This window comes from Ursus americanus, chromosome 8 (genome assembly GCF_024610735.1).
Source record: "Ursus americanus isolate L20-20 chromosome 8, mUrsAme1.1.p, whole genome shotgun sequence".
NCBI lineage: Eukaryota > Metazoa > Chordata > Mammalia > Carnivora > Ursidae > Ursus > Ursus americanus.
The window spans coordinates 70,398,034-70,420,126 of NC_142134.1; the positions used below are offsets into that span (position 1 = coordinate 70,398,034).

Sequence of the window (22,093 nt, forward strand, 5' to 3'; positions counted from 1 at the left end):
AAGACAAATGTAAAAATCTTGCGGTGGTTTTCAGAATAGTTAACATTAATCATTAGTTTTAATTATTTCTGTTTTCTTTTTGACTTTGCTAACAGAAAAAAAGCATTTAAGCATTTTAGAAACTTAGAATGCAAATTAATCTTTAAAATACGGTGCAATGAGTTTTTCTAAGAAACAAAAGCTCTCTTTATTTAATCACAGATATGTTTACTAGGCCATAACATAACTTTAAAGAAACTTTGAAGTGCATCTATCAGAACTCTGGGTTTTCTTTTGCTTATGTGAAAATTATAATTTTTACTTTGCTGGAAAAGAGTATAATATCACGTATATCTTCATGTTTGATGATTAACATTTCCTCATGTCTCTGTTCTCCATATATTTTTTGAATTATCTAAGAGTGAATCTTGGAAATCAGTTCCATCATTTACTTCCCAATTATGATAAAATTTACCAAAAAAAAAAAATTTTTTTTTCAGAATGGAAAAGATATTGGGGTCATGTCTGTGGATTTAAAACATTTTACTGTGAATTTCATATCTTTTCTCACTTTGATAACTGCTTTTTGGCAAATCACATATTAGTTTTGGTGAAATATTGGTTGAATGTAGTAAAGTTATCATTTTTCTAGAAAATTTTTGATCTAATGTTCAGAATTTGCATTAGTGTTTTTGATACTCAAATAACATATTTTAAAAATGTAGATGAAATATTGCATACTTATCTGTGAAACAGGTTAAGCCAGTTTTAGGGAGCAAAATAAAAATTAATTTCACTTTTCAATTTAAAATAAAAATCCTTTACTTTTTAATATACATGAATATAATAATCCTTTAAACAAAATGCAATCTTCTATAGCAATTCATAATTATATCCCAATTCCAACCCTAAATAAAATTTCTACAAACCAGAAACTACTAACAATAATAGCAAATATAAGAAATCATGAATGGGAGGCTATTTTCATGTACAGAGTTTGGTGATCTGTTTAATTTAAATAGATACTTTTCTGAAACAGAATTCTTTTAATATATTTTATTCTTCTTGCTGCTGGTATTGGATTAAAAAAATTTTTTTGTAGACTTCTGCCTTGGTTGCTAAGTAATCCTGGGTGTTAGTTAAAATTAGATGTATATTAGTTTCTTCAGTGGGACATTTTCCAGCATTTGAAATTAAATAATTAGGTAAGTAATGCCTTTAGTCTTCATGTAATTACATTAGTATTTAAAATCAATTAAAAATAGATTTTATTTTTAAATAGCTTAAATTTTTTATTATTAGGTTAAAATGCCTACAGCTTAATCTTAGAAAAGATATTCTGTTATTTATATGAAATCTAAATTCCTTAATTTTCCTTGTGAATATGCAAAGCTTTCTTTTATTAATAATTTTTATTTTCACTACCTTGAAAAAATATTTTAAATAAAGATAAGATCTCCTACATCTTACTTTTCTTATTTGCGCTAATATGGATAATTATCAAAATAACTTATAAAATGTCTATTTTCAAAAATGTAACTCCTTCTGAAGCACTTTCCATTAAATATTCTTAATACATCCAAAGCACTAAACATTAGCAATCTATAAATATAATCATATCTATAATCAGGTTTCATATCACAAAACTAGGGCTTTCCTTTGACTATTATACTTGCCATAGGAAATTGATTATCAGTGCTTCATTATATTTTTGCTGAACAATAATCAAGATGTCATTATTGCAGCTCTATAGGAGTTAGGAGTCCAGCAATACCAAAATTTCTTTTGTTCAAACTCTGTTAAAATTATAACTCCTTATAATACTGGTATTTTTGCTGTAATTCATTTTTTGTTTGATTTTTATTTTTAGTTCAACTGTTGATGCAAAATCAGAGGAAGCTACTAAAATGGAAAAAGGAAAATCAGCATTAAGCAAAGTTTTGGAATCTTTGTGCATACATCACCAGCAACAAGTTTTGGCCATGTTGAAATTTCTAGTCCAAGAGCAGAATGCTGCTTCTCTTTGCTATTGTAACACATCATATACTGTGTCTTCAGAATCTCAAAAGCCCCTAATTGAAGATGATTTACATGGTCTATGCTGTAGTTGTGAATATAGGCTGGCAGAAAGAGGGTGTTTACAAAATGAAAGACAAAGCCCTGGTTTTGTGCCTCTGCCAGCCTGTATTAAAGATTTACATTGTTTATCTTGCCAAACTGTAACTATTGAACACATTAAGACAGTAGTGAATAGAGGAATTGCAAACAGTTATAATTCTCACAGGTGCTGTTCTGGACTGTTACCAAACATTCACTCTACAAAATCAACCTCTCATGCTCCTCTTTCATCAAGGGAAGTATGTGATGTTTCAGTCAGTCTTAAGGATGTTTGTAGATCTCGAAGTCCGTCACCTCCACCATTATCACCTGTACAGACTGAAGGATTTGAAAAATTCAAAGATGTCATCTCAGAGCTTTCAGCCTTAGAAAATAACAGACTTGAAATAAACATTAATCAGCCTCCATCTCTCATACCAGCAGAAATAAACAGTGACAAGGGTGATCCTGAAGGTAAAATACATAAAACTAAAAAATCCAGCAACTCTGATTATTTGCTCCTGGAAGACAACAATAATTGTACCACAAATCATGAAAAAGGTGAAACTACTGTAATTTTTCAAGATTTAATGGATCGTATTAATGAAAAATTAAAATCAATAGAAACTACAGATGTGACAAACCTTATAAAATTATCTAGCAGTGATTGTAATACAGATAATGATTTAAAATTGAGAGATTTAATATCCTCACTCTTGCATAATGCCAAGGCCAGTGATTACAGTTTCATGGAATTGCTGAGTCAACATGATAAAAAGGTAGAAAATAAAATTATTCAGACAAGATTTCGAAAGCGTCAAGAAACCTTATTTTCAATGCACAACTCTCCTGATTCACCCATGTTTAGAAGGCAGTCTTTACAAATAAAAAGAGAACTTGCTAGTCTTGATGAAAATTTTGTAAGAAAAAAATACACTGAAAAAAATTCAAGGAAGTTGACACGCAATGATGAGATAAAACTTTCCACGGACAAAGAAGAATTCTATCATTGCCAAGGGTCTTTACAAAATTCTGAAAGCTTGCAAGATAATAATCATGCAGAAACATCATTTTCGCCAGATTGTGCATTTCAGTCAGTGCAACTACCTCTTCATAGTTTGGAAACTAACTTGGCTTTTGATGCATTTTCAGACAGCTTTAAAACAACTTCCCCTGGGAAAATGAGCATGAGAAAATCACAGGAGAAATCTGCAGCTGGAAAAAAACTTTTGCAAAATTGCAAGGAGAATCCAAAACTAGAGAATACTCAAACTCCTTTGAAAAGTGGTGTTCCTGGACTTTTGAGCAGAACTAAACGAAATATTGTGCCCCCAGGGTGGTATTCTGTATATGTAACAAATAATTATGTCTTCAAAAAATCCCCTAAGGCCAAAAAAGTTTCTGAATCTACAAAAAAAAAAGATCCAGTGAAAAATATTCAAATTGAAAGCTCACACAATATAGATCTAAACAAAATTGCAATGAATTCTAATTTACAAGTGGTTGTGGAGCGTTTGGAAGACACGATAAATATGGCCAAAAAGTCTTGGAATAATCACTCATTAGCTGAAGGATGCAAGGCATCCAAGAAATTGATAGAAATTAATGGTAAAGATCAAACTTCAGGTAGAAATATGACTCTTACTGTAAGCAGAATGACATGCAAAGAGCAGAGTTTATCAAAATCTGTGGTAGCAGCCAGCAATATCAAAAGCAATCATATTCCTGCAATAGATTTGAATAGCAAAAGACTTGATAATCTGGAAAAGTCATCTATCTTAGATACGAGTAGCTTGATTTCCAGTATTCAAAGTGTGCCAACAAAATTTGAAGCCATTGAAAGCTCTTCTTTTTCCAGCTATTCTAGTCCTATCAAACTCATGTTTTTATCTGAGGTTAAAAGCAGTGAAGGAGTCAAATATACTTTAACTTCAGTTGGTACTTCCAAGTCAAATATTGATCTTCCTTCTGAAAAGTGTCCAACTCATCATGTAATTGAAAAAAAAACAGAAACAAATAAGGATGTCCCAAATGCTAACTTTGAAAATTATAGTTCTAATCTTAATGATAGTGACATTCTACAGGGAGAACTAAACAAATTTAATTGTGCAAAAGAAACTAAAGAATCCCCTGCAATGTTTATAGATGATATGAATAGTGATAAGCCACAAGGCGAACCTAAGGAAAATCCAAGCAATGGTATTGATTCATCTTTTAAACGAAAACCAGGTAGACCTAAAAAAATAGGTCCCCAGGTTGTGAAACAAATTAAACGGCCAATTGGAAGACCACCAAAATCTAAAACTGATCAAAGAGACATCACCATTTGCCAAAATGAGTCTTCTAGCGCTGGAAAGAAAAGTCCAGAATCTTTCATATCAGAAGTAAAAGAAGGTATTTGTAAAAAGAGTATTACTGTAACTGTTATTTATGGAAGGTCAAGAAGAACTAGAAGGCATGTTTCTGAAGGAACTGTAAACATAAGCAATGTTATGTCTTTCAGCAATGATGTTGCTGATTTTCCAACTGAATGTAACAGTCTCAGAAATATTAGACAATACAAAATTGACTCAGGTGAAAGAAGTGCTGTTTCCAGTTTGACTACTGAAAGTGAGATCTTGGGGTCTGGCTTTGAATATGTTAGGCCTATCAAGAACAAGTCTGTGATACCTCAACCTTCCAAGAACATTATTCGACCAAATCAGAAGCCTTTTGCAATAATTAGGAAGCCTGGTAGACCTGCAAAAGTGAAAATCTCTGGCATATCTGTGACTATTAATAGAGTTTCACCTCAGGAGAGAGAAGTAAGTATTAGCAGCTGCTTACCTCCTTTAGAACAAGAACATATAATAGAAAAAAATCTGGCTGAAGAAAAGTATGATCACCAATGCAATAAGATGACTACAAGGCACCCTGAAGCTGACATATTTAAGAATGGATCAAAAAGTATGGTTGCTACTATACCTTTGAGACATTCTATTAGGGATAGAAAACCATCTCTCCATTTCTTACATCCATTAGCATCTTCTAGCTCACTTATTTATAGAAATGCTCTGCTCCGTAAATCATATAAACTCCATTTGCAGAAAGGTAAAAGTCAGAAGGAAAAACATAGGCAGTCAAGGATAAAAATAGCTTCGAAAGGTACCCCAGCAACTAGAAATTCAAGAAATGCAAAAATGTGTTTGGAAGATAAATTAATACCCATTTCTGAAGTATCCTTGGACCCTATAATTTCATCAAACCCTTTGCTTAGGTGGTGGGCTGCTTCTACTTCAAACGATTCCTTATTAGAGGAATTAAACAATAGATTTGAGCAAATAACAAATGCTTGGGTGCAAGTGAGTGGAGATGAAGCTGGAAATTGTGTTCATAAAAAAAGAGAACGCGTTGAAAATGATAATTTCAAAATAGCAAACCCTTTGGAAACCTGTCTTTTAGAACTTGAAGTTTCACCCGTAAAAATGCTTTTTCGGAAAAAGTATGATTTGAATGAACTCTGTATCTGGTTTATGCAAACAACAGAAACACAGTCTCTTTCACTAGTTAGAAAAGCAAATGCTCGAAACCCTTTGGAAGTAATAAATACCAGAGGAATTAAATTAGGGACCAAATATTCTAATTTTAATACCAGCCCCTTCAGAAAGCACTTTAAAAAATTTGCACTATCTTCTCCTTCAAAATCAGCAGGGAAGTTGCACATACTGCATAAAATGGTTAGCTCTCCACTGTTAAATGTGAAAAGTAATTTAACATTAGCTAGATTAAAAAGAACTGAGTTTAAGAGGTTGCAACATGAAAGGTGGAAAAGAGAGGGAAAGCTGCACAACCATGGAACAATTGATTGGATCTCTAAAAGGAGGAACTTGAGATTTTTCTGCCAAAACCAATTTTTAAATAAGACTGAGGGGGGAACAAATGCTGACATCCCACTCCAAGGAAAAAACACAATAAATAATCAGTTTATTTTGCCACCTGAAATCAGGGATGACTCTTTGCAACAGAAGGTGGCAATGTCTGACTTGAAAACTCATGCTAGTTTAGAGAACAATTTTAAGTCACAAGCAAAGGAGAATGGAACAAATTACAGCCAAAAAGATTTTGAAAAGGGACCAAGACTAGGAAATGTATGTCCAAATAATTGGAGGTCAAAAACCTTAAAAGATTGTAGAATATTTTTGAGGAAGATCAACTATCTTGAACACAGAAGTACTTTTAAGCTAAATACAATCATTTACTCTCCTGAATCTGTTGACAGTGGAAGTAATCATCAGGCTCATAGAGAAGAATCAAAGCGCTTTACCTTAAGATCCCATTCTGCTAGGCAAAATTCTTTTAAAAAGCAATCTAAAGAAATAGAAAATGCTAAAACAAATAGTCCTTCAACCGATAAATTTCCCAGCCAACTTGACAATAGTAAATTAAATAAATGTGTTAACTATGACAAGAATCCTGATAGTTCTGACGTTCTTAGCAAATTGAACAAAAGAAAAAGACCACCATGGAAGACCACAGAAATGTCAACAAAAAGACATAAACGACAGTCTTGCAACAGTGGACAAATGGCAAACTATTATTCAAAATCCCAACTAGGTAAGTTTTTCTCTACTTAATTTTAAAGTTTCATTGTAGGTGCCTTGAGTAAAGTATGAGATAATGGGTAGAAAAGGAACAGCTCATTTAGTTTCGATTTATTTCCAAAATATTTGGACAACCTAATTTCTTGGCACCTAGTATGAAACTCATGAAATTAGGTTCTACTAAATGTACCCATTCACTTCCCTACATCTTAATGTGTCCAGGATTTTAAGCAAATTAAAATATATTTAGTAGAGACATAGAAAGCTCCTAAACATATATCGTTAATGTCCAAGTTATAGTATCTGTTTTTGTATTTGATCAAATATAAAATATTGAAAACACTTTGAATGGTAAATATGCCCAAGGAGCTATCTAAAAATTAACTGCTACACTACAGGATAATATGTATTCATTGTCTTGATGAATTAATAGCTTGAGACCATGTGGAAAGAAGTAAAGACTGTCTCATTGCTAAATTGATGAAGTCTGTAACATATATAATTCTCGTATATCAGTCTTCACATTCACCGTCAAATTGTTATGCCCTCTGGTACTGCTTTGGGAACCATTTTAAGACTCTGCTTATTTAAATAGTGTTAAGGAACAAGGTATTTTCTTCAGTAAATAAGCGAACTTGTTGAATAGGTTTTTTTTCAGGCAAGACGTTGACTAGATTCCACAGATACAAAAATGAGGGTTTCTTTCCAGAACTAATCTGTAGTGTAGCAAGGGAGAAAGTCATACATAGGTAATGTTAAGGTAATGCTAAATGTAGAATGTAAACTGAAATTACTTAATAAGTAATTATGTGCTTTACTCAGTTATGCTGGCCTGACCTTGGTGCCTTAGGGAGACTGTTACCCTTAGACCCTATCAAAATAGGATTTGAACACTGTAGTTGCCAAAGTAGCCAGTTCCATCTCAGCTTATTGACGGGTGCTAGACAATTGAGGATTTGTAGAAGTATGGTGGTACTTATTTGTTTACTTCCCAGACATGAGAGAGTGCCAGGTTACATTTGTAAATTTAAGGATATTTTATTGTATGGTTGCATTGTTACCTTGTATATTTTAGGGGCTTATGGAGGTCTTGATGGCTTGGCTTTATTTTTGTTACCTTTTTAAAACTTTTTTAAAAGCTAAAAAACAACTATTAAGTCTTCTATTAAAATATTAATATCAATAATTAAACTCAAGTTTTAATAGGATAAATGATTATAATGGCCCCCAACATTCAATTAAGTAACTTTAAGATACCTATTTCAGTAATATTTAACATGCATTAATTAAAAATGTTAACTTTGTAACATGATGATTAAAGCTTTAATATTGGTCAAATTAGAGCCTCCATTATGAAAGATGAATCAAATCTAAAAATAATGTCCTTTGTTTCTTGTCCTTAGGAAAACTAAAAATAACATAACAAATAGCATGTCAGGAAAAAAGAGGGAAGAAGCCTGAGTGATTTAAAAAAAAAAATTATAATTCACCTAAACATATAAACACATATTTTTAAAAGACTGTCATGAATGGTGTATAAAGTACAGTGTTTCATTTTTAATTTTTTATACCATTCTCATTTCATGCTGTTAGAGTTTACCAAAGGTAGTTTACAACAGAACCGTATTTTGTCCTTCTAGCTTCTTAACCATTGTATCTTCCTAAGGTATGAATAGAAAATTTATATTAATATGATTCTTTACTCACTAAATAGGAGATCAGCTTGGAAAAATAAGATGGAAGTTGCCTCATTATTACTTTTTCAAATTAATCTCAAAATCCTTTTGTGATATTTTTTAAAAATTTAGTATCAGAGTTGTTTTTCACCTTTTCTCGTTTTTAAAATTACTAGTACTATTTCCTGTTCTGCTTAAAGTTTTATTTATCTTTTACTGATAACTTTCCTTCTTTATTTAACATTCTTTTTTTTAATCAAAGACATTATTTTTACAAAGTTGTATTTATAGCAGCATTTGTTATATTTATCTGATTTTAAAATGTTTCTTAAGGTGTTATTTTTTTTCTCATTATTCTTGGTATTCCATACTTCTTAATGCCTTTTTGAAAATGACACTAAAATTCATTATTAGTTTTATATGTGTTTTTCTTCGTCATAGAATAATTAGTGACTGGAGATTTGAGAGAGATTTTAACAAGGACTTTTCTAGAAAAATTCATAGGGCAATGTATGTAAAGAATTAGGGAATATTTCTATTGATGAAGAGTTTTTCCTCTGCCATAAACATCTTGTTTTTGTACATTTCAAGATTAACTGTCTAGATATAGTTTAATACATAGTTTTAAAAGTTAAACTTCACTACATTTGTACTGCTGGGTATCAACTGTAGACATGGAAAGGGAAAAAGAAATGCAATTCTATTCTTAATTCAGTATATATTTAATGAATGCCTACAATATGCTCTTAGATACTGTAGAAAGTTCGGAAAGTTCCCTTTCTATCCAAGAAAACAAGACCTGCGTCATGTATATATTTAATAGAGTATATTTTATGTTTTAAGTGAGATATTATTATATTAATTAAGGGGATAGAATGGCTAAAGTCATGGTTTGTGTTCTTACGGAGCTTATCATTTTATAGGAGACAGTGAATAGGCAATTCCAATAGAAAGGAGAGTGCTATGATTGGGGAGAGAGGTAGCTTGTAGAACCACCTAGGAGGAAAATTGAACCCAGGTTTGGAAAATTAGGCAAGGATTCTTACATACTCACATCTAAGCTGAGATTTGAAGGCTGCCAAAGTTTTAGAAGTCAGGGGAGAAATATTTCAGGCGGAGCAAACAGCATGTGGAAAATTTGGGTGACAGAACAGGCTTATAGAACACTGAATTATTTAATTCATATAGCTGAGGCATAAAAGAAGAATTAAGAAAGAGGCAGGGGGTGGAGAGAAAAATGGCAAAAGATAAAGGTACTGAGGGAAGCATAGCCCAAATTGTGAGGCCAGCATCAGTTAATGAAAAATATGTTTGGATCCCTAATAGTGGAGGTAATGGAGAAGAACAGATATATCTGACCGAGGTCTATGAGATAGAATCAGGTATATCTTAGAGAGTAGAGGAATAAAGGGTAATGTCCAGGTTTGAGCTTGAATATCTAAGTGATAGATGGTAGTAACATTCACTGAGATATAAGAGAACATTCAGAGTGTGTAGTTTTAGACATAAGGAGTTTGAATGGGATATCCAAGAAAAGATGTTTACAAAGCAGTCACAGTTGACCCTTGGACAATGCAGAGGTTAGGGGTGCTAACCTCCTGTGCATTAAAAAATCTACATATAACTTTCGACTCCGCAAAAACTTAACTACCAATAACCTGTTGACCGGAAGCCTTACCGATAACGTGAATAGTCAATTAACACATATTTTCTGTTCTATGTATTATGTACAGTATTCTTAAAATAAAGTAAGCTAAAGAAAATTTTATTAAGAAAATCATAAGGAAGAGAAAATACATTTACAGTACTGTATGTATATTTATGGGGAAAAATCTGCATGTAAGTGGATCCATGCAGTTTAAACCTGTCTTGTTAAGAGGTCAGCTTTGCTTCATATGGGTTTGTTGCTTGGAAAAGAGGTCTGAGCTAGAGATAAAGATTTTGGAGTCCATAATAATTGAAACCATGAGAGTGGAATGGATTGCTCAGTGTAAAATGGGAAGAGCCTAGGATCTCAGAACCCCAAAGATATTGGGGGGGGGAGATGTGTGCAGGGGCGCACAGGTGGCATAGGTGGTTAGGTGTCCAACTCTTGATTTTGACTCAGTTCATGATCTCAGGGTCGCGAGATGGAGCCCTGCATCAGTCTCCATGCTCAACAGGGAGTCTGCTTGAGATTCTCTCCCTCTGCCTCTGCCCTCCCAACTTGAGTGTGCTCTCTCTCTCTCAAATAAATAAATAAAATCTTTAAAAAAAAAAAAAGTGCACATAAGGAGACTGATAGAGTAGTCAGGAAGTAAGAGGAAGCCAGGAGAGTGTGGTAGAAAGGAAATGTGTTTTAAGAAGGGATAAAACAATGGTGTAAACTGTTGAAAAGAAGTTAATTAAGCCTTGCAATGTTCCCGCTGAAGATAGCACAAAAGGTTATTGTAATGATTTTGGAGAGAGTAGTTTGAGTAGGGCAACGCAGCCAGGAATCTTATGATTGAGTTAATGCAGGAAGAGGAAATGAAGAAAATTAGCACGGAAGACTAAATGGTTCTGACTGGAGAGGAGATAGGGAGATAGTGAGAGGGAGCCCTAATGAAGACTGGTTTTTAAAAAAAAATTTAGATGTCAGTGAGAAGAAGCCAGTAGAGAATGAAAGGTTAAAGGTACAAACAAGATGGCAAGCAGTGGAAATTGAGTGAAGCCCCAGAGTTGAGTATTGGACGTTATGGGCCATCATTGGATGGTTTCAGCCAGAAAGAATCACTTCTTTCTTAAAACACGAGAATAGTGGGAACAATATATGGGAATGCACGTCATTTTACAAATTCACAGGCAGAATATTGAGGATATTAGATATATTTTCTATGAATCCAGAGGTAATTTAAGAGTAATATGGTGGGTATTTTGCAATGTAGATAACGTTTGAAATACCATCTCAAGAAATAACAGGGTTGAACAGTTTTGTGATTTTTATCTCAGCCGCCAGAATGTAAGCTTGGTGAAAGGTGGGCCTTTAGCTTTAATTGAATTAATTGGGTTCACCAAATGGGAATCACGGAAGGACAAAGAGATCAGGCCAAGGATTCATTCCATAAATGGTGAGAAACTAAATAAAGTGTAATTTTAGAGAATCTTTTCTAATAATAGCACACAGTATAGATTTTTGATGGGAAGGACAAAATGATGTGTGTGAAAGGTTAGCTGCAAGAGATGATTTTTGAGGTGATAATGGCCTAAAATGGAGTGACTATTGAAAATGATGATATAGAACTTTTGACTATCAGTGTCTTTTGAGTTACCGAAGTGAATGTGTGCCTTTCTTAATTGATAAATATCTGGACGTAAATAAGCTTACTTTGGACACATCTAAGGAAGTTTTAAAACTAGAATAACTAATGTGGACTTGAGGTTGGTATACTCATTGTACTCATCCTAAAACATTAAATTTTGCCATAAAAATTCAGAATTCAAATTGATACTTTTTTCTTTCTTTCTTCTTTTCATTTTATTTTATTTTTTTAATAATTTTTATTTTGTTATATTAGTCACCATACAGTACATCCCCAGTTTTTGATGTAATGTTCCATGATTCATTATTTGCGTATAACACCCAGTGAACTGTGCGATACGTGCCCTCCTTAATACCCATCACCGGCCTATCCCAGGCCCGCACCCCCCTCCCCTCTGAAGCCCTCAGTTTGTTTCCCAGAGTCCATAGTCTCTCATGGTTCATTCCCCCTTCTGATTACCCCTCCTTCATTCTTCCCTTCCTTACTTTGAATTAGATTCTGAGATGACTGAAAAAAGTTCAGTTTGTCAGCTTCTCCTGTTTTGTCATCTATCCTCAAAAATGACTGAATACAATTTTTCCATTCTGAATTCTGGTTTTCACACAGGTATGTAACTGATAGGTGATTTTTAATTGGTAGTATACTCCTTTAACTACCTGAAACTGAAAGCAACCATGCATCCTCCTCTGGTCCTGCTCATGAATGGTTTACCACATTTTTTGCATCCTAACTCAAAATGTCCTTTTAAATTTGTATGGTTGAGGCAGACCTTGGCACAGAATATGCTTAAACATTTTTAAATAAAATTTAGAGTTAGCATTTCTTCATGTGCTATTATTCAGCTGCATAATTATCATTTAATGGAAGAACTATTAAGCATAGAGTAGATGATTTTCTAAATTTCATTTTGATGGAAAAACATTTCTATATGACTCATTGTCACCTTAATCTACTTCGCTATATAAGCATTCCAGACATACAGTCCAAGAAGCACTAGTCCTTCAAGATGTTCTGTGTGCAAAGGGTTCTGTGGTCTAATAACTTTGGGAAATGCTCAGTCCTGTGCCTGTTGAATCACAGAGCCCCATTAACATGTTAAACAGCCTTCTTCAAACTTTATATCACAGCTTTTTATGTCCCACAGTTTGGGGAACATAATTGGAAAATACTGCTCTGTATAGTTTCCTGCTAGGGTTTCTTTGTATTTACTGTGATATTCCCAGAAAGAATGCAATGACTGTAAAAACATGTGTTGATTTATATACTAGATTTGTTCTTGAATATAAATTAGAGTAATCAAAATTAAGTTTTAAGTGCTTTATTAACATTCACCATTAAAAGAACACTGTGGTAAATACCTATAAGCTAAAGATGATCACATTCTGATGAGTCTGTTTTGAAAATTTCATTTTTGTATACTAGATTTTCATTTCATGTTAAGAAAGGAGGTGTGGTGGTAGCAGTCAATTCAGGTAGCTTTACTATAGGTATTACAAACCATGAGAAAATATCTTATGAATTTAGGAAAACATATGAGATCACTGTCTTGTCGAGTCTTAATTTCATATGACATCAGTATCTCTTCAAGTCTTAATTAACCCACCATCTTAGTTTGGTCAGAATTGGATGAAGTGAAGATAGATATTTTAATGTCAAAATGAAAAAACTCATTGGCATATTCTTTTTTGTTTGGACTTCATATTACCACTTTGCTAATTGACAGTGCCACAAGTGAAACTGTTAGAACTTTTGGTTATTTGAAGTATTCTAATGAAATCAGGAATTTTGAATAAAAATCTGTTCTATTTATAATTGAGTTTCTTCCCTATCAGCATATAACTTTCGCAGGAACTGAGTGAGGAGAAGAGTTTTAGGTTTTGAAGCATTTCTAACTCTTGCTCTAATGCTTTATTAAAATATAGAAGAGCTACTTTGATAATCTCCCATCCGGATGTTTTTTTCTTAGAATTTTTCTTGGATATTTTATATCCTATTTCTTTGTCAAACATTACTGAGTTTTTCACAGTACTCTACTTCACTAATTGCCCCACATCTTTCATGGAAAACCATCCAATTTATTCAGCAAATTGGATACTTTTTCTTTTGATCTACTAGGCTTTGTGTTAGACATTAGGGTCACTGAGGAACTCAGGGAACTTATTAAAAAAATGTCAAATTGTTTTTATTTCAGCAGCACAATATAATTCGAAGAAAGATAATTTGGTTGATTCTCCATACTAGTGGATATGGAGTACAGAACTGTTTTCAAACATAAAATTAACTCTCTAAATTGGGGCACCTGGCCCATGGCATGTTTGTAAGTAAAGTTTTACTGTAACACTCTACATTCATTCACTTATGTATTGGCTATTGCTGTTTGTGCCAAGGAAGCTGAATTGAGTAATTGCATAAAGCCCACAAAGCTTAAAATACTTACTACCTGGCCCTTTGTGGAAAAAAGTTTGCTGACCTGTTTATATCAGTAGAATTTTGGTATGTGGCTAGAAAGTCATAGAGGTTTTTTTTTCAATAGATTAAAGTTGTTATATCCAGTTTATTCCCAACACCCCATCCTCTCCTTCTTCCCACACAATACAATATATTTTTGACTTGTAGTTTTTTTGTCTTATCTCTATCTTTATCCAGCAGAGTGGTGCTGGGGGAGCCATGAGTGGCAGTTTTATTCTGTTTTGTAAATCTTTATTCTCTCCCCACAGCCTCCAGACCCGCTTTGTCTATCTGAGGTAAGTCCAAAGGTCACCCCCTTCTTCTCTTCCTTCACCAGTAGCTACCACCTGTTAGAAAGATTGATTTCAGCGCCTTACATCTTAAGTGCCTTCCTCAAGTGTTCTCTTTTCCCCTTTTCTTACTCTTTTGTTCTTCTCAATTTCTTCACTTAGAGATTCACAATTCTTGTTCAGCTCTCCTGGCTACCCTTCCCCTCTCCCCGCATTTTTCCTGGGCAGTAAACAGTTTGCACTGGAGCTGAGCATTCTGTTAAGTCTATTGAATTCACCTATTGTTTAATTACCAGGGTGCAAAAAAAAGGACAGAGTAGGTGTCTGAATGACTTCATCCTGCCAGGTTTTTTCTAGGTTGTTTTTGTTTAATTTTAATAAGACCTTGGCTTGTTTTTCCTACCCCACTCCCATTCCAATTCCAGGCAACCTAGACAACTCATTTGTTTGCTACTTTGTTTCTGTACATAGAAACAGAAAGCTAGATAGACCCCCATTAATGTGTTCTTAAAAAAAAAAAAGTCTCCTATGTGCCAGGCAATATGCTAGACATACAGGATATGATGGGGGACAAAACCAGGTATTGTTCTGACCTCGTGGTTCAAGTTTATGAAGAGAGGCAGACACTGGGTAAATAATTACGCATATCTTACAAGTTCTTAATTAGTAGGTGGTATTATAAGAATTCCTTCTAGGGAGATTTTATCAAGTCGGAGAAATGGGGAAGACTTCTCTAAGGAAATGGCCATTGAACTGAGCTGTGAAGAGTAAGAATTAACTAGGCCAAGTAGAGAATTGGGAGGGGAGGACTGACCAGAAAGAAAGACTTGCATGGGGAAAACTGCAGCATGGTATTCTTTGCAGGTAAGACAATGACTACTGGTGTGTCTTGAGTCAAAAGAGAAAGGAGGAGCGTGGTATCAGGTGTGAGGATTGAGAAGTAAATGAAGGATAGACCATGTAGGTTCCCACAAGCCATGTTTATGTACTTTCAGTGGCTTCCTATTGCTCTTAGAGATTGGATGGGAAAGATATGTGACGTCATCAGATTCTCCTTCCTAAAGGATCTTTCTGACTGCCTTGTGGAAAATGAATGGTAGAGTGCAAAAGTGAAGGTGTAGACCATTATGATGGTCCAAATGAGAACCGTACTGCTTTAAAACAATGTTTTACAGAATCACCAGGAGGGCTTATTTAAAAAGAGATGGTTGGGCTCCAAGCACTTTCTGTTTCAATAGGTTATAGAGTGGGGCCTAAGTGATGCTTATGTTGCTCACCCAAGGACCACACTTTGAGAACTGTTGGTATAGAGTGTAGAGGGTTGTAGTGGAAAGAAGATTAATTCCTTACTAAAATGATCATTATGTTATAAACTTCCCTCTGAACACTACTTTAGCCACGTCCCACAAATTTTGCTCAACTGTGTTTTCATTCTCATTAAATTGGAAATATTTTCATATTTTCTTTGTGATTTCTTGTTTAACCCATGGATTACTTAGAGATATATTGGTCAGTTTCCAAATTTTGAGGATTTTCCAGATACCCATTACTGACTTCTAATTTAATTCTGTTATGGTTATAGAATATACTTTATGTGATTTTAGTTCTTTAGAATTTATTGAGATTTTTTTTTATGGTCCAGAGTCTATCCAGATCTACTTTAATGAATGTTCTCTGTGTTCTTGAAAATAATGTGTGGTCTGCTGCTGTCGGGTGGAGTGTTGTCAGTTAAGCAAGTTGATAGATAGTGCTATTCAACTCTTTTACATCCTTCTTGAGTTTCAGTCTGCTTATTCTATTTATCCTTGAGAGAGAGGTTTTGAAATCTGCAACTTTGATTCTAGATTTTCCTATTTATCCTTTCAGTTGTATCAGGTTTTGTTTCATGTATTTTGAAGCTCTTTGATTAGGTGCATATACTTTTAGAATTTTTATGTACTTTTGATGAATCGACTCCTTTATCATATGAAATGAACCTCTTTATAAACTCTGGAAATATTCTTTGGTCTGAAATCTTTTTTTGTCTGATAGTACTGTAGTCATTCCAGCCTACTTTTCACTAGTTTTAGCATGGTATATCTTTTCCCACATTTTCATTCTTAACCTATATGTTTCTGTATTTGAAGTGAGTTTCTTTTAGGCAGCATACAGTTGAGGCTTGCTTTCTCACCCAATCTGACAGTCTCTGCCTTTTAATATAAGACCATTTTCATTTCATGTGACTTGATGTGGTTGAGTTTCAGTCAACCATCTTTGTTGGTTTTTTTTTTTTTTAATTGAGGTATAATTGACATATAACATCTTAGTTTCAGATGTATGACATAATGATTTGGTGTTTGTATGTATTGTGACGTGATCACCACAGTAAGTCTAGTTAACATTTGTCACCATAGATTCTTTTTTCTTGTGTTGAAAACTTTTAATATCTATTCTTTTAGCAACCTTCAAATGTGTAATACAGTGTTACTAATTATAGTCAGCCACTGTGCTGTACATTACATTCTCATGACTTCTTTATTTTATAACTAGAAGTTTGTACCTGTTGATCCACTTCACCCATCTTGTCCCCACCTCTGCCATCCACCAATCTGCTTTCCGTATCGGTGAGCTTGGTTGGTTTTTGTTATTTTTAGATTCCACGTATAAGTGAGATCATCTGGTATTTGTCTTTCTCTGATTTATTTCACTTAGCATAATGCCCTCAAGGTCCATTCATGTTATTGCAAATGGCAAGATTTCCTTTTTATAGCTGTGTGTGTGTGTGTGTGTGTGTGTGTGTGTGTGTGTGTGTGTGTGTGTGACAGAGAGAGAGATTCTCTTTATCCATTCATCTATTGATAGCCACTTAAGTTGCTTCCATATCTTGGTTATTGTAAGTAATGCTGCAGTGAACATGGTGGAGGGTGCATATATCTTTTCAAGTTACTGTTTTCATTTTTTGGATAAATATCCAGAAGTGGGATTGCTGGATCATATGGTAGTTCTGTTTTTAATTTTTTGAGGAACAGCCATACTATTTTCTATAGTGGGTGTGCCAATTTATATTCCAATAGTACACAAGTTTCGCCTTTTCTCCACATCTTCACCAACACTTGTTATTTCTTATCTTTTTGATAATAGCCATCCAACTTTCTATTTTCTATTTGTCCCATCTATTATTTGCATCCTTTTTTCTCTTTTCCTGCCTTTTGGATAAGCTAAGTGTATTTTATTTTTCTATTTAATCTCCTAATTGTTTTTTTAAGAAGTACTTGCTGTCAGGTTTACCCTATATATCATTAACTTACCAGAAACTACCTTCAGATAATGTTGCACCACTTCATGTATAGTCTAAGAACTTTACAGTACATTTGCATTTCCTCCCTCCAAGCCTTTGTGGTATTATTGTCATTTTGCTTCTATAAATGTTATAGAAGTTTTCTCTGTTTCATTTTGGATTATGCTATTTCTATGTTTTTAAGTTTGATAACCTTTTCTTTGGATTGTCTAATCTGCTGTTAGTAACAGCCAGGATATTTTCACTTCAGAAATTATATTTTCATCTCCACAGATTTAAGTTTAGTCTTCTGAGGCGCTTGGGTGGCTCAGCCAGTTAAGCGTCTGCCTTTGGCTCAGGACATGATCCCAGGGTCCTGGGATCAAGCCCCACGTTGGTCTCCCTGCTCAGCAGGGAGTCTGCTTCTCCCTCTCCCCTCTGCTCATGCTCTCTCTCTCTCTCTCAAATAAATACATAAAACCTTTTTAAAAATAAATAAATTTTGTGTTTTTGTATCTACTATATTTCTCTTCCTCATGCTCTTCTCATGCTTTCCTCAGCTTCCTGAATGTACCTGCATTAACATCCTTGTGTGCTAATTTTACAATTTGTGTTATTTATCAGTTCCTATCGATTGATTTTTCTCCTCATTTTGGATCATATTTTCCTGTTTTTTGCATGCCTGGTAATTTTGGATTGGATGCTAGACATTGTCAATTTTACCTTGTATGCTGGGGTTTTTTTGTTTTGCTTGTTTTTGTGATGCCTTCAATGTTTTGTGGCTCTGTTCTGAGACACTATTAACGTATTAAGAAAACTTTTTATTGTTTCAAATCTTGCTTTTGGGCATTGATAGGCAGAGTTTGAACAGCCTTTAGTCTAGGACAGTGGTTCTCAATTGGGGATGTCCTGCAGAGGATATTTGATGATGTATAGAGACATTTTGGATTGTCACACTTAGTGGGTAGAGGCCAGGGATGCTGTTAAACAGTCTACGGTGCATGATAAGCTCCCCACAATAAAGAATCACTTAGCCCCAAATGTCAGTAGTGCTGAGGATGAGAAATCTTACCGTAGGGCTAATTTTACCCCACCAGTGAGGCACTACCAATAATTATTTAATGTCATATGTGTTAAAGGGTCTTTCCATTCTTGCTGGTGGGAACACAAATTATATCCAGTCCTATATGGCCTCTAGCAATTTTCTGCCTGGTCCTTTTCAGTGGTCTTTTTCACAGCCTTGGGAAACATGCATGCACTGATTAGTATTTATGTACAGATTCGAGGGAAACCAGTGCAGATCTCTAGAGCTCTCTGTGTCTGTGCAGCTCTGTCTCCTGTGCCCTGCCCCACAGATTCTGGTTGCTTTGGTCTCCCTCACCAACAAACTGTCCTCCTATCTCAGGAAGATTTCCAAGCTCCTTTGGGTCCCTGTCACTATACTGCACCCTGGAAACTCTTCAGCCAGTAAACCAGGGCAATTTTTATGACTTCCTTCCTTTGTTCCCTTCTTTCAGGGATCACTGTCATCCTATACTTTCTTTCATACATTGTCTTAAAAATATTTCAGGGGTGTGTGGGTGCCTCAGTCGGTTGAGGATCTGACTCTCAATTTCAGTTCAGGTCTTGATCTCAGGGTCATGAGTTCAAGCCCCACATTGGGCTCCATGCTGGATGTGGAGCCTACTATATATAGTTCATATATTTTTGTCTATTTTTTAAGTTGTTTAAAGTGAGAGGGTAAATCTGGTTCCTGTTACTTCATCATGGCCAGAAGAAGTCCTAGATTTATTCCTTTGGCAGATATTTATCCAGTTTCTATATGCAGGGTGTTGGAAATAATATGTTGAAAAGACCAATATGTTGTACTCTCTATCAAGTTTGTATTTTAATGGGAGGGAGGAAAAACATAGCAATTGTAAATTCTGTGTTAATGAAATTAGATGATCTAAAGAGTTTTTAGTGGTAGTTACTTTAGGTTGAGTACTCAGGGAAATCCTTTCTGAAGAAGTAATGTGTGAGCAGTGGGAGGATTTGAGATGTCTGAGATATCATTGATAACTGAAACAGAGTATGGATGAGAACCCCTAAAGAAAGATTATAGAAGAAGAGAAAAGGAAGCCGGACTTAGCCTTGAGAAATTCCAAGCCATCCAGGAGGAGGATGATTTGGAGTAAAGGGAAGAGGAAGAAGAAAGCCAGTATTGTCTTTTGTCTCAAAAGCCAAAAAAAGTGAGTTTCAAGAAAGAGGTTTACTCTTCTCAGGCTGCCATCACAAAATACTGTAGACTGCATGACTTAATGACAGAGATTTGTTTTCTCACAGTTCTAGAGGCTGAAAAGTCCAAGATCAAGGGCTGGAGGGTTCAGTTTCTGGTGGGGTCTCTATTGCTGGTTTGCAAATGGCTACCTTCCCATTCTCTGGTGTCTTCTTGTCCTCTTATGAGGACAACAAGCCCATCAGATTAGGACTCCACCCTGTAACCTTATTTTACCTTAGTTACCTCCTGAAGGCCCTATATCTCTTGATATAGGGGGTTAGGGCTTCAACATATAAAACAGGAAGGTACACTGTTCAGTCTATAGCAGAGCAAATGATCAAATTAAACAATTAAATTAAACAATGACATACCATTTTTTAACCTATCATTTTTTTTCAAAGATCCATAAGTTTTATTATACAATTTTGGTAAGAAAATGAGGAAAGAAAGACATTTTCATACATTGTTGGCAAGAGTGTGAAATACTACATAGTCTACAAAGGATATTTTGGTAATATCTATCAGTCTTTTTTTTTTTTAAGATTTTATTTATTTATTTGACAGAGACAGCCAGCGAGAGAGGGAACACAAGCAGGGGGAGTGGGAGAGGAAGAAGCAGGCTTCCAGCGGAGGAGCCCGATGTAGGGCTCGATCCCACAACGCCGGGATCACGCCCTGAGCCGAAGGCAGACACTTAACGACTGCGCTACCCAGGCGCCCCTATCTATCAAAGTTTTAAAAGTGCTGTGTGACTCAGTTTATCCTACTCCTAGACATCAACCCTATAGATACAGTTGGATATATAGACACAAGAGTATTCAACTTTAATTTTTTAAGCATAACAAAACAAAACGTTTAAAAAGTACATCAAGAAAATGTGAGGGGGCAGCTGGCTGGCTCTGTGAGTAAAGCATGGGACTCTTCATCTTGTGATCATGAGTTCAAGCCCCAAAATGGGTGTAGAGGTTACTTTAAAAAAGAAGTTGAGGAATATTTATTAATATTTCACTTGGCACAAATGTGTATGGACTGTACCACTAATTCCTGACATTAAACCTAACTAGTCAAATTTTGAACTTCCAAATATAAAGGATTATTTGTTAAAAAAAAATTCTTCTAGATTGCAAATTCTTTGAAAGCATGCACTGTGTACACGTCTTCGTCCCTCACTGGTGCTAGAATAGTGGGGATTCAGTGTTAAATAATGTGGTACAGAAAATGGAAAAGTGCTTTGATTATTACTAGATTAATCTATTACTTAGAGATGCAGGTTCTTATATTAGTCCACGTACCTCTGGTTAGAACACTCTGAAAAAGAGTAATTTTTCTATTTTCCTATACCTTAGTTTCCCCATCTTAAAGGGTGGTTGGGTAGTGTCTAGAAAGGTCCCTTCTAGCTCTAATGCCTGTTTCTAGCACTTGAAGATAGCTGTATTCTTCTCCTCTTAGTATTCTATAGATCCGCAGGCCCACACTTTGCACACTGAGTTTTAAGTGTATATTTATGAATTAATTCAGTCTGTGTATTAGTACTAACATACAGTTCTGTTAAAACTGAAATTTTCTTCCCATGCGTGTGTATAGTTTTGTGCACTCCTGGAGTTTATGTACTCTAATTTGGAGTACACTCTCTAGACAAGTAACTTTAATGTCTTTAAAGGTCTTAAAAAGAATAAAGTATTCTTCTCTGATGAATATACCTTTGTCAATCAAACAGCAAAAATTGGGGTCTTTTAGGTTTTTTAGCAAAAATTGTTTTTATCACTATTCGTTGTTTCATGCCATCATCTTCTTTTGGCATTGACACTTGATATACTTCTCTACCAAGCCATCTTAATAAATACATTTGTGTTTTTATAGCTTGCCTTAGTTTCTCAAAGGGGTATACATACAAATAACACAAATACAAAGGCTAGCAGTCCTTGGAAGGAAAAACATTACTGCTTTATCTGAGCTTTGCTAACTTGAAAAACAAAAAATCTGGAGGCGCATGAGGCCATCAGTCTAATAGTAACCAATGAAAATGTTTTCAAAAATCAGTTAAGATTTCTGATATGAATGAGAATATTGTATTTTGGACCTCTTTGTCATTTATCAGGCCATGATTTACTTTAAGCATATTCTTATTTATTCACCTCTGTTTTTTGTCTTTTTAAATGATTTTCTAGTTTTGATGAGTAACCTTTTAAGCTACTTGTAGTTTGTCATTTTTGTTTCATATCTGTG

At 34.6% G+C, this 22,093-nt stretch overlaps 1 protein-coding gene across 5 annotated transcripts in view; it reads left to right on the forward strand.

The window, feature by feature from the left end:
• The window catches only part of LCORL (ligand dependent nuclear receptor corepressor like), a 163,019-nt gene that overhangs the window by 139,573 nt on the left and 1,353 nt on the right, over positions 1–22,093 (forward strand). For 4 of the 5 annotated variants that reach the window (XM_045771434.2, XM_045771435.2, XM_087864255.1 and 1 more), the window contains one exon: positions 1,850–6,669. The exons of the other annotated variant lie outside the window; for it this stretch is intronic. In XM_045771434.2, coding sequence (XP_045627390.2) covers positions 1,850–6,669 — 4,820 coding nt within the window. The remainder of the gene's footprint in view (positions 1–1,849; positions 6,670–22,093) is intronic. 5 annotated transcript variants of the gene reach the window in all.